This window comes from Fusarium phalaenopsidis, assembly GCF_050370095.1.
Source record: "Fusarium phalaenopsidis strain FUZ10S chromosome Unknown contig_32318, whole genome shotgun sequence".
In the NCBI taxonomy this organism is placed as follows: domain Eukaryota; kingdom Fungi; phylum Ascomycota; class Sordariomycetes; order Hypocreales; family Nectriaceae; genus Fusarium; species Fusarium phalaenopsidis.
In genome coordinates this window covers 304,137-317,335 of record NW_028145398.1, presented here as the reverse complement: position 1 = coordinate 317,335, position 13,199 = coordinate 304,137, and the positions used below count along the sequence as shown (strand labels likewise).

Below are 13,199 nucleotides of genomic sequence, written 5' to 3'. Positions count from 1 at the left end.
GCGAGATGATATTGGCCCGCACCGATGATAAACGGCGGGATCGGCTAGCCTTCCGCATTGATTGCCTGAATGACTATAATCCATTCTCGGTTTCTAGGCTATACTGCTTTTGGCTTTTTATGCCTTTCTATGCCTATGATGACTATTCCGCTTGTAATCATGCCTATAAGAAAGCCAGTCTCGTCAATATTATAGATATCATCTGATTAGATGCTATACTTCGCGATTATATTCGCTATAAGCTGAAACTAATCGCGGATAATGGTTAGATCTTTGCACTTAGCTCTTTAGTAGTTATATTTATGAAAAAAATGCGTCTTAAGGTCTAGGTATTACTTAATGAAGTTTAAAGCCTAGCGTATGCTAATTAGTGATGCATTGCGGTCGGTAAGTAATTAATTAGCTATTTCTTTTATATTATATAGCCAGGGGGGAAATCCTTATAAATCTAGGTTAAAAATAAACTAAATAATAATTTATTCCTCTAGATCTAATAGTTTATATAATTTCAGGATAGTATTGCATTGAGATTATATATTATTATGCTAATAATATAAGGCATAGTAATTAACTTAGTAGAGCCTTATAGTTTATTATAGTTTTAAATCTAGGTTATTTTAAAGGGCCTAAAGTATAAGAAGTAATCTAGCTTCTTTATTTAATTAAGATATCTCTAATTATAAGAAATTAATTAATTAAATAGTAATAATATTAAATAAGGGATTTTTAATATATTTACTTATCTAGTATACTTACTTATTATATATATTACTTATTAATATAATATATATAATAAGCGAGCGCCGCAGACAAGCAAGCGCTATATTTTTCTTAACCCTCTTTAGTAAAATTATAATAAAAATATAATAAATTAATTAATTAATTAAAACTACTTATTATACTCTTCCCCGGAGGTCTTAATCACTACTTAATATATTTTAGTATTATAACTAGGCTTGCCGCATACTCTATAGTGCCGAACTCCTAGTCGCGCCGACCTTCCTTAACTACCACTTCTCGATAATTTAGCTATTACCTATGCATTAATATCTATCTAATTAATTACTTGCCTTTCTTCCTCTACCGTTATTACCCCTCTCTTCTATAGCTAGGTTCTTTTTGCCCTCCGGCGCCGGCTTAGTATCTTATTTGCCTATCGAAGATCCTATACCTTAGCCCTTAATAATATTATCTCATATATAACTACCTTTATTCCCTTAGAAAGACACTTTAATGCCTTAAGAATTAACTCTAGGGAGCTACTTTAATATCTTTTAATTTATCTTTTAAGGTATTTAGACTAAGATTTGGCCTTAAGCACTATCCTTGGGGTCTTTAAAGCCTAAGGGGTTAAGGGCCTAGCCTCCTCCTCAACCGGCGTTAGAGTCTATAGCTATATATTAAGCTTTGAGACTATACTTTCCGGGTCAAGAGGGATAAGTCTAGCCCCTCTAAAAGCAGACCTAATATTTTATTCTGTTATAGTAGCTTAATAAGCGGCATAAAAGGCCAGGAAGAACTTAGTCTTAGAAACATAGGTAATAAAGCATCTAATTAGATACTTTATTTCTCGACTATAAGCCTTTTTAAGTAGGCTAAAGTACCTGATATTAAGAGGCTAAAGTAAATAAGACGAATAAGGCGGCATATAAAGCGTAATAATCTTATTCTCCTTATAATATCTCTTAAAGTCAACGGAGTAGTGACTTTCGTGGCTATTAAGGACTAGAAGATAATAGCGACTATTTAATCGCTTAATTATATACCGGTTAAAGTGCTTTAGCCACTTAAGACTAGTCTCGTTATTGGTCTAGCCATTTTGGGAGGTTATAATAGTCCAATCGCCCGGGAGGTTACTTTCTCTATACTAGTTAGCGAGGTGATATTGGCCCGCACCTATAATAAACGGCTAAATCGCTTGGCCCTCTGCATTGATTGCCTGAATCACTGTAATCTATTCCCGGCTTCCAGGCTGTATTGATTTTGGTCGACCACGCCTTTCTGCGCTAGTAATAACTATTCCGCTTGTAATCATACCCATAAGGAAGCTAGTCTCATCAAAGTTCTAGATATTATCTAATTAGATGCTATACTTCGCGATTATATTCGCTACGAGCCGAAACTACTTCCAGATTTCTTCTAGATCTTTGCACTTAGCCCTCTAGTAGTTATATTTATAAAAAAAACGCGTCTTTAGCTTTTCTTATCGTCTAATAAAGTTAGAAGCCTAGCGCTTACTGATAGGTAGCGCGTCGCGGTTAGCAAGCAGTCGATTAGCTATTGCTTTAATAGCACGCAATCACGGGGGAAAACCTCGCGTATCTAAGTCGAGAATGAATTAAACTATGATCTATTCCTCTAGATTAAATAGTTGGCGTGAATTTAGGATAATATCGCGTCGGGATTAAATGCCCTGTTGGCGGCGACGTAGCCGCCGCTTATTAATCTTATATATCCCTGCAGCGCTTTGGATGCTTAGTTTTAGGTTATTTTGAAGGGCTTGAAGGGCAAGAAGCATTCTAGCCTTAGTATTTAGGTCTAATATATTTAGTAGTTAATAATTAATTAATTAAATAAAAAGTTAGGTATAGGAGGGAAAAGTGCGGCGCTTGCTTGTCTGCGGCGCTTGCTTATTATATATGTTATATAATAATATATAATATATATAATAAGTAAGTAAAATAAATAAATAAGTAAAATACTTTCTTTAACCTTTAAAATAAAAATCGCTATAAAAATATAATAAACTATTTAATTAATTAAAACTTATTACTATATTCTTCCCTAGATATCTTAATTACTACCTAGCAGGTCCTTATATTATAACCAGGCTTGCCGTAGACACCATAATGCCAAACCCCCGGTCGCGCTAACCTCCCTTAATTACTACTCCGCGATAATTCGGCCACTACCTACGCATTAATATCCATTTGATTAATTGCTTGCCTTCCTTCATCCAGAGTCATCTTACCTCTTTTCTATAGGCAGGTCCTTTTTGCCCTCCGCCGCTGGCTTAGTATCTCATTCGCCTATTAAAGGTCTTGGACCTTAGACCTTAATAAGGCATTCTCATATATTATTGCCTTTATTCCTTTTAAAAGAGACTTTAGGGCTTCTAGAATTGACTCAGGGGAGCTACTTTGATGCCTTCTGATTTGTCTTTTAAGGTATTCAGACTGAGACCCGGCCTTAAGGACGGTCTTTGGGGTCTTTGAGACCCAAGGGTTAGAGGGGCCAGCCTCCTCCTCAACCGGCGTTGGAGTCTGTAGCTGCATATTAAGCTTTAAGACCACACTTTCTAGGTTAAGAGGAATAAGCCCGGCTCCTTTAAAACCTCCCTTGATATTTCTTTCTATCATAGTGGCTTAATATGCGGCATAAAAGGCTAGAAAGAACTTAGTCTTTAAAACGTGGGTTATAGAGCATCTGATTAGATGCTCTATTTCTCGACCGTAAGCCTTTTTGAGTAGCCCAAAGCACCCGACGTTAAGAGGCTGAAGTAGATGAGACAAATGAGGCGGCATACAAAGCGTAATAATCTTCTTTTCCTCACAATATCTCTCAAAGTCGACGGAGTGGTGACTTTCGTGGCCGTCGAGGATCAAAAGACGATAGGAACCAACTGATCGGTTGCTTGTATACCGGTCAAAGTGCTTAAGCCACTCGAGACCGATGTCGTTATCGGTCCAACCATTTTGGCTCGTTGCAATAGCCCAATCGCCCGGGAGGTTGCTTTCTTGGTACCAATTGGCGAGGTGATATTGGCCCGCACCGATGATAAACGGCTGGATCGCCTAGCCTTCCGCATTGATCGCCTGAATGACTATAACCCATTCCCGGTCTCTAGGCTACACTAATTTCGGTCTTCCACGCCTTTCTGAGCCTATGACGACCATTCCGCTCTGAATCAGGCCTATCATAAAGCCGGTCTCATCAAAGTTATAGATATCACCTAGGGTAATACCATATTTCGCGATTATATTCTCTATGAGCCTAAACTAATCACGAATAATAGCCAGATCTTTATATTTAGCTCTTTAATAGTTATATTTATGAAAAAAATGCATCTTAAGCTCTTAGTGTCGCTTAATGAAGTTAGAAGCCCAGCGCTTACTGATAGGTAGCGCATCGCGGTTAGCGAGTAATTAATTAGCTATTTCTTTAATACTATATAGTCGCGGGGGAAATCCTCGCGAATCTAGGTCGAGAATAAACTAAATAATAATTTATTCCTCTAGATTAGATAGTTTCTATGACTTTGGTATAGTATCGCGTGGAGAAAGAATGCCCTGCTGCTAGCGCTATAGCATCGTAGGACTAACTTTATAGATCTTTGCGGCGTATTAGAGAGATAATTTTAGGTTATTTTAAAGGGCTTAAAGAGTAAGAAGGATATTAGCTTTTTTATTTAACTATGATATACTAAGTGGTTAGGAATTAATTAATTAAATAGAGATAATATTAATTAAGGGATTTTTATTTTACTTACTTATTTGTTTTACTTACTTATTATATATATTATAATAAGTATATATTATATATAAGTATATATTATACTTTTCCCTCTTATACCTAATATATATAATAAGTAATCGCGGACTCGCTGCTGCTGCCTCCGGTTTAGCAGCACCGCCCATTCGGGCAAAGCGCTCTCGCCGCCCACGCTCCCGACCACACATCACGTGACTCTCTGTATATAAGATAGCAACCTCCTCTGGCTGTATGAACATGTATCTTTGACTTCTGCTTCCTTCTATCCTCCGCCCCTTTGTATCCACCGTTTCAACTCTTCGGCGGCCATCGCTGTCTTCAGCCCCAGCCCCCTTCCCCCTCCTGCCGCGTCATCGTCCTGCATTGAGATGAAGCTCTGCAGGAATCGATCGATCAAGGCGACGCCTGCTCTCGTCCCCAGAGCCAGGTCTTGGACGGCATGAGAAGAATACTACCACTCATCTTCATCATATCCTCTGCCACTTTTTCCTACTCTGCGGTTCATATGGCTTTCCTTTCCGCCCTCTTCTCACGGAGTCTAACAAGGACTTATAGCCCAGAGGCGTTCCCCCCGCTAGACTACCTCACAGCGCTTCGATGCTTTCCAGGCAGCAGAGCATCTCACGGCGATGCTTGTCTTCGTGAGGCCTCCAACAACGCCCAGCCAATTATAGAAATGCCGCAGTGGCTCATCAATCCCCTCCCCGCCCCTGAAAGCATAATGGTTGATGGCGCCATCTCGGGCCCGCCTCCTGAAACTGGCGCAGGTGGCTACGGAGGCTTCCGACACGACCTTGCTCCTCGATTGGTCCCCTGATCCGGGCGGAGAGTGAGGTCACAACTCGCTTGGCCGGGTCCGAGTCACCATTTCTCTGCTCAGGGGTTGCCGAGAATTCCTGCCACTTGGGGGAACGCTCCCTCGGGTACAGCCTCACCCGATCCGGTGCCGCTCCCGATGGCTCAGCAGCTTCAAAATCGAGAGCAAGTCGGCGAACTGAGACGGGTGATTGGGTGTCAAGGAAGGGGACGGGGATGGGCGCACTCCGGCGAGTCGTTGGTGTTGCACGCATGTCAGCCCCGTTTGCCTCACTGCTGCGAGCTCATGGGGCGTTTATGACGGCATCTGGTGCTCTCCCGTCCTCTGAATGGCTCAACAAGTTCGTGGTTGTGGGCGACCATGCGCAGGCGCGGCGTTGAGCTCCATCACGGTCCAACGGAAGAGCTAGTGCTACCGGGAACTTTCTACCCGATGCTGTGACCGACTGGAAATGACGTGTCGTGCGTGAACAGCCCAACAGGCATGAAGACCTGCCTCATCTGGTATCTCCCCGAGGACTCTGCCTTGCCAATGAGTGGCGCGAATCCCTGACGATGCGCGGCAAGCTGAATCGAGGGGGGCATCATGTGTTCAGCATAGCTGCCTCGGTGTGGCCCGGCAGTGAAGTGATTGGGACGAAGGAGAAGCAGTTACGTGTCTGTCTCCATCTGATCCATCACCATCTTGGAGAACACAAGGAGGCAGCAGGGAGACATCGAACTAGGCGCCCGCAAGCGGTTAGGACTCATTTTGCCGCATAATTCAGCAACGAGCATATAAGCCGGACAATGCCCGCCCATCTTCACCTGGCTGTACTACGAATACCAAACCCCTTATCTCTTTTCCTTTCCGCACTCTGCAACGCAAGCATGGCCTCGGCATCTTTTGACTCTAAACAGCGGAAGCTGCGGCAAAGCCTCACTCCTCCTGCCTCTCAGCCAGACATGGTATCTTTGCAGAAGAAGGCCCTCTCGGCTATTGGAAAATCCAGCGACACAGCGATTTGCATTCCCTCTGATGTCGAGTCTGACACTAAAGATGAAAATGACGAGAGTCGAGAACTCAACAACTTGCAATCTTGCGCAACACGTGCCAGCACCCCGGACTATCTGGGTAGGTCTTCGACGCCGTGATGCTCCGTTTAGGTGGAAGTTTCTGACAACGGACGTCTAGATCTCACCGGTATCGAACATGACGCAACTGAATCAGAAGCTGCCATTGGCGTGGCCACTGCGCCAACAGTATCCCCAGCTCAAGCGGAAGCCACCCCAGCTTGGCCGAATGAGACACAAGCGTCTCACCTCGCTGATGCCGAACCGAGCCAGCAATCTTCTTATGAGATGAATCACATACTCACCGGAGATATGTCTGCTTGTAAAGATGTCAATTTTGCAACGCCTCCTACTAGCCCTGAAAGCCAGCTATACCCAGTTGCGGCAGGCGGGCAACAGCTTCGACCCGTACTAGCCAGTCAACAGAGCAACATGATGGTCGATGCTATCTTTGACCATGACGCTTGTCACAGCGCCCAGGGTCATCCGGATTCCCCCTCAACTTGCACACACTCTCCGCGGACTGCCAGCCCCGTCGAGGTGGTCCAGGCATCACTCCAGGAAAGCGAAATACCCGCCGGCAATTCGTCTGACGATGCCACCCCTGGAGCCCGCAATTCATCCCTGACAGCAAGGATGTCACCCGAACCGCATCGGGGACAAGACTTGGGCGACGCAAGCTGCGGGTCTAGCGATCCCGATTCCGAGGCCATGGATGGTAGACGCGGATCGCCGGACAAGGCCCGGCCATCTCCCCAGTTGCCGTCCCCGCGCCGTTCTCGTCGCAGATCCCCACATGCGCATACAACAGCGCAAGAGGACAGTGACGCAGATACTGAAAGCTCCGGCAGTGAGGATGGCCCCGATGTTCCAGAATATGCGCGTGACGAGGACTATTTTCCTTCGCCTCCAGAGGTTCAAGGATCTGGCTCGGAAGACGATGATGTCGACGATGAAGAACATCAAGATCACAAACGTCGCAAGGTCTCTAAGTCTCCTTCCTGTTCGACACACAACGCGGCTACTAGTGCCCGGGATTCTCGCCGAAGGAGGCGATCCACAAGAGCTTCCGCACACTCATTGAGGGAGCGCGACACATCGGCACTCGGCTTGTTAAGTCCAACACCACCGCGTGCAAGATCTATTCCCTCCGAGGCCAGTGCGGTTCTTGCTCGGTTTCAGGAATGGCCGCTCAAGAACGTTTCAATGAAACGCGTTACCGAAAATGGCAAGACTACGTTTCAATTCCAGTTTGATTGGCCCCTTTGCACAAATCACCCAAATGCCGCCGGTATGATCCCTGATTTAACTCGCTCGGTCGCGACAAGGAAAACAACCAAACGAGCCCCTGTAGGACGGGCAAAGTATTCAGACGATGAAGATAGCTACCTCATACAACTGAAGGAAGAGGAGCAGCTTGGGTGGGCGGAGATTCGTCGGCGTTTTGCTCAACGTTTCCCCGAACGAGGCGGCTCGAGTCTGCAAGTGCACTACTGTACGAAACTCAAGTATGGTAGGAGAACTTGAAGTCATCATGCTCTTCTGGGTCGGGGGTCTTTGAGATGGTTGGGATGTACCTTAAACGAGCCAAGGAGCGCTGCAAAACATATTGTTCCTTCATGTTCCTAGTCATATGCGTGCAAGATTGCTTAGAGTTGTCTGCCGGGTGATCTGGGGACCGTATGCCTCAGTTCCACACATGAGACCATAGTCCGTAGCTGGATGCTCATAGTAGATATTATTTCGTTTAGCCTAATAGGGTTTCGATGGGTGTAATATTAACACCCCGATAAACCGCCCCGTCCCAGGAAGGTCTAGTGCAGGTACCCGTATGCTAGAAGATTCTCAAAACGGAGGCTCCTAGGCATAGCTGAAGTCGATATTTAGAGGAACCACGCCTTCATACGCGGGTACAGGTCGTGCCATGCAAGACCCGAAGGCCACAATCGGCCATCGGGAATTGTGGGTACATTCGATGCCGAGCCGGCCTCCACTTGCGACCGAAATAGGAGCCCCGGAGAGCCAGAAGACAGGAGCCATCCAACAAGCAAGATGTATCTATCTGCAGCCACCAGCCTCTATCTCAAAATAAAGCATTAACCAAACGGAAACTCCATCCACAGAATGGCCGATGTTTTCCGATGTGAAGGAACCATAGATCACATAACTCCCAGTGCCAGATAGTTCTCGTTTGGTCTAGAAGATAAGAACACCATAGTCCATTACAACATAAATTTTGTTTAGCCCCTACGACCCTCCGAGGTCAAAGTGAAAAAGAAAATCAAAGAGAAAGAAATGATGCTGGCTTTATCTAATAGCATATCTGAAGCTCGATAAATATAGGGCTAGCCAGCTAAGGTAGGAAATAGTTGCTGGCCGGGCTTCCTGCTTCCAAATCAAACAGGAATAATTTAATAGGTCGCTACTGAGAACTGGGAAAGGGCTGCTTGTGACCAAAAAGATAATTATGCCTGCCTCCGCTCTAAGAGAACTTCATCACTAGCACACGACCTAAACGACAGCCGATAGCGACCGTTGATCCAATAACAGCGGATTGCCCCTCTCGATAGTCCGGAGGTAGCCAAAGCATCTCCTTTCCATTTTTAACAATCCATACACCGTCGGTGCTTATACCCCAGCCGGAATGGCGAACACCCCGTAAGGTTATTTCAGTCGACCGATCATCAATGGCAGGCGGCACAGCCGGGTGATCTAGGTTTAGAAGTCCAATGTCGGTAGAGAGGAGAGAGTTTGTCGTTGGATCGAATGAAAGGTGATATAATGTTCTCCCAACGTCGAGTGCCTGCACGCACGCGCCCGTGGCCACGTCCCAGATCTTGACTATGTTATCGTCCGAGCTCGACGCGAGACGCTGGCCATCCGCCGAGAACACCACCGAGCTCACGTCATCGCCGTGGCCCTCGAGCGTCCGCACGCATGCACCCGTGGCCGCGTCCCAGATCTTGACCGTCCTATCGCTCGAGCCCGACGCGAGCCGCTGGCCATCCGCCGAGAACACCACCGAGCTCACCCAACCGCCATGGCCCTCGAGCGTCTGTAGGTACGCGCCCGTGGCCGCGTCCCAGATCTTGACCGTCCTATCGTCTGAGCCCGACGCGAGCCGCTGGCCATCCCCTAAGAACACCACTGAGTTCACCCAACCGCCATGGCCCTCGAGCGTCTGCACGCATACGCCCGTGGCCGCGTCCCAGATCTTAACCGTCCTATCGTACGAGCCCGACGCGAGCCGCTGGCTATCCCCTAAGAACACCACTGAGTTCACCCAACCGCCATGGCCCTCGAGCGTCTGCACGCACGCGCCTATTGCCACGTCCCAGATCTTAACTGTGTTATCATATGAGCCAGACGCGAGCCGCTGGCCGTCCGCCGAGAACACCACCGACGACACCTCATCGCCATGACCCTCGAGCGTCTGCACGCATACGCCTATGGCCGCGTCCCAGATCTTAACTGTCCTATCGTCCGAGCCCGACGCGAGCCACTGGCCATCCGCCGAGAACACCACTGAGCTCACATTATCGCCATGGCCCTCGAGCGTCCGCACGCACGCGCCCGTGGCCGCGTCCCAGATCTTAACCGTCCTATCGTCCGAGCCCGACGCGAGCCGCTGGCCATCCGCCGAGAACACCACCGACCTCACCCAACCGCCATGGCCCTCGAGCGTCTGCACGCACGCGCCTATTGCCACGTCCCAGATCTTAACTGTGTTATCGTATGAGCCAGACGCGAGACACTGGCCGTCCGCCGAGAACACCACCGACGACACCTCATCGCCATGACCCTCGAGCGTCTGCACGTACGCGCCTGTGGCCGCGTCCCAGATCTTGACCGTCCTATCGTACGAGCCCGACGCGAGCCGCTGGCCATCCGCTGAGAATACCACCGAGCTCACCGAAGAGCCATGGCCCTCGAGCGTCTGCAGGCAAGCGTTCCAATCCGCTTCCATTCTTGGTTTCGATGCCATCCAATCCGGCTCTTCCTTCTTATAGAGCTCTCTAATGAGACTATGCTCGGGACTGAACACGAGTGCCGACGCATAGGCCTGCAATGGAGCAATCTCGATGGCCCGAGCATGAGAAAGAACGAATCGGCGCGCATCTCGAAGTAGTTCTGCCAGTTGTCGCGCTTCTGTTTTTCTCTATCGACTTGTCAGACCGCTTGTAGTATATGTACAGAGCAACTCACCACTAAAGCCTCGAGCTTGTGTACCGCATTTACGCCCTCCGACATGGTCTGCAGGAGACTAAGACATTCCAGCCAATATAGGTGCTTCTCCCGGATGAATCCATGGACGTTGCCGCTATCCTGTAGAACATTGTTGGCCTCTATGGAATCTGAGTCGTGGAGATGGTCAACCCAGTAGACGCAAGAGTATCGAATAGGAGACAGTGGTTCAAGGTCGGGCGGCAAGAGCTTGTCGATGGGGAATCCTGGGGCGTTCAGTTTACAAACGTCACGCTGGAGAGTCTGCGAGAGAGCCGCCAGCGACCTTGAAAAGATGGCATGGTGCTGGTGCACGGCGCCAGAGGGTAGGATTTGGTTGGATGCCTTGTTAAGCAGGAAATCCTTGGCTGACTGATGCACAAAATAGATGACACCGTCTCGACGAGTCAAGAAAGAACCGCAAGCCTTGATGATTTCTTTCAACTCGTCCTGGTCAAGATCCTCGAGCGACTCAGCAAGAGCCTTCAACTCGTCCAAGGTGATGGGTCGGTATACGACCGAAGCAATAGCGAGGATCTCCTTGCAATAGCCTGCATCCTTCGAATCGCTGATATGTTCCATCATTCGCTTATAGAGGGGATCAAGACCCCGAGGGAATGACTTCAATGTGTCGAGCGTATGCCGTTTTCGGACCTTGGGATCTGCCAGCTCTTGACAGACCAAGGCCACCCAGAGAAAGGTGCCGTCAGCATTGGAGGTTAAGTGATTTTCGACAGCCTGCCTTGTTTCCTTGTCGTATTTCTTCTCGCGTGCCAGCTGATCTACCTTGCGTCCAATGTATGTGTCGACAGCCTTGGAGATCGAGTCCTTGTTCAATTCGAGGCGCAGCTTGACTTTCTGCTTTGCATTGTCCAGTTTCTCCTCGATGTCCGGCCAGTTACGGCTAGAGACGATCCACTTGACGCGAGAAGGCTCGATGATGAAGTCGAGAAGCTGATGCTGATTCGTCTTGCACTCGTCGAGGGCATCAACAATCAGGATCGCACCATCCACGCTCGCGTCATTGAGCATGGCCGCAAGGATCTTGGATAAGGCTTCCCAAGCATTCCCGTCCTCAAAAAGCTGCCTACCCGCATGGTCGTGCTTCTCCCGAACATGCGAGATGAGCGACGGCTGTTGGACGAGGAGAAGGTAGATTAGGCCCCGCAACACGGCCGTCGCGTTGCTCAGCCGTGCCTCGGTGGCCTGGCAGAAGAAATAGGACAGGCGATTGCCGGGTTCCTTCTCCAGTTCGTCGATGATGCCGCACAGCAGCATCGTCTTGCCCTTGCCAGGATCGCCTTTGATCCAGAGCAGCTGGCTTTGTGGATCGTCACGCCATCGCCGAAATTCGTCATTATCGAGGATCCAGCGGTACGAGTCCCTGAGCAGGCCGCCCTTTGTAGCTTCGATGCGCGTCTTGTCGTCGCGAGGGTCGGTCTCGCGCAGGTCTTTCAGGCATTGCTTGTCCCCGTCGTCCTGGTGTCTCTTCTCCTGCTGCCGTGTCTGGTCCTGGATGGCTGAATGGATGTCTTGGAGATTCTCCTCTAGAGCAGTTGCGGTGTCGGTGAGTTTCCGAAATTGTGTCTTGCTCTCTTCGGTATTGTATTGTTCTATGTCCCTTTGCACGGCAGCCTCGGCTTCCTTGATCTCGCTGAGCTGGCCAGCCCAGTCATCTAGTTGGAACACGTCCCTCAAGACCACGGCAGCCCAGTTGCGGTGGTAAAGGCAGACGCTCTTCACCTGATACGAGAGAAGTTTCTCGTATAGCTGCACGACGTGCTTCTCCAGTTGGACTCGTAGTCCCGCCGAGGATTGCTCGGCCTTGTTCTCGTCGAGAAGCAGGGATGCCAAGTTCCAGTACCACTCCATTCTCGACAGGACGTAGGTGATGCCTTTGCGATTGTCGCGAGCCTCGGTGATGGGGTTCGAAAGGATCTATCAACTGTCAGCGGGGGATCATCCACCGTTCCCTCTTCGGTTAGGGAAAGCCGATCACACACACCTCTAATCCAAGGCAGACGCCGACCCAGGCGACGGCAGCTTCCGGCGCGGCCTGTACCGCCTTGTCTACTATCCCTCTCACCGCTTGCACTGCTTGCAAGCCTTCGTCGATTCCTTGCTTGATGGACGCTTGCTTCTGGGTCCGGTCCAGCCCTTCCTGGACCAAGTGCTGCATTTGGCGGCATCTTGTGCCCCGAGCGCTTGCTATTTCATTGTCTGTCGGTTCGGAGGCAACGGAGCTCGGGTCGTTTCCGTACAGTTTAGCTGACAAGATCTTCTCGTACGCCCCGACCAGTTTGGGCTCGCTCGCTTTGAGCCCATCGTAGGCCTCATTCCAAAGTTGCTCTTGTAGATTCGGCAGCGACGAGGTGTCGGAACCCGTCGAGGTAGGTGGAGAAGGCGTTGGCCGAGATGTCGGTCGAGTAGCTGGTTGGGATGTAGGCCGAGATGGTGTTGGCGAAAGTGTTTGTGGCGAAGGAGTCGAGGATTCCCGGGGAGCGGCCTGCAACCACTTTCTGCCCTTGGATTTCACTTTCCCAAACAAACTAGGCGCCATCTTCACCGAGAGGCCACCTTGTCCTTGTTGTGCGATATGATGGTATCTGCGAGAT

At 48.8% G+C, this 13,199-nt stretch overlaps 1 protein-coding gene across 1 annotated transcript; it reads right to left on the bottom strand.

Moving 5' to 3' along the window:
- Window positions 1-9,044: 9,044 nt before the first annotated feature.
- Window positions 9,045-12,763, bottom strand: LRP88_12484 (uncharacterized protein; the record flags this gene model as incomplete). The annotated part of the gene is made up of 4 exons (XM_083248877.1): window positions 9,045-9,072; window positions 9,174-10,519; window positions 10,567-12,522; window positions 12,590-12,763. The coding sequence occupies 4 exons, from the start codon at window positions 12,761-12,763 to the stop codon at window positions 9,045-9,047; spliced, it is 3,504 nt and encodes a 1,167-aa protein (XP_083095332.1).
- Window positions 12,764-13,199: the final 436 nt, after the last annotated feature.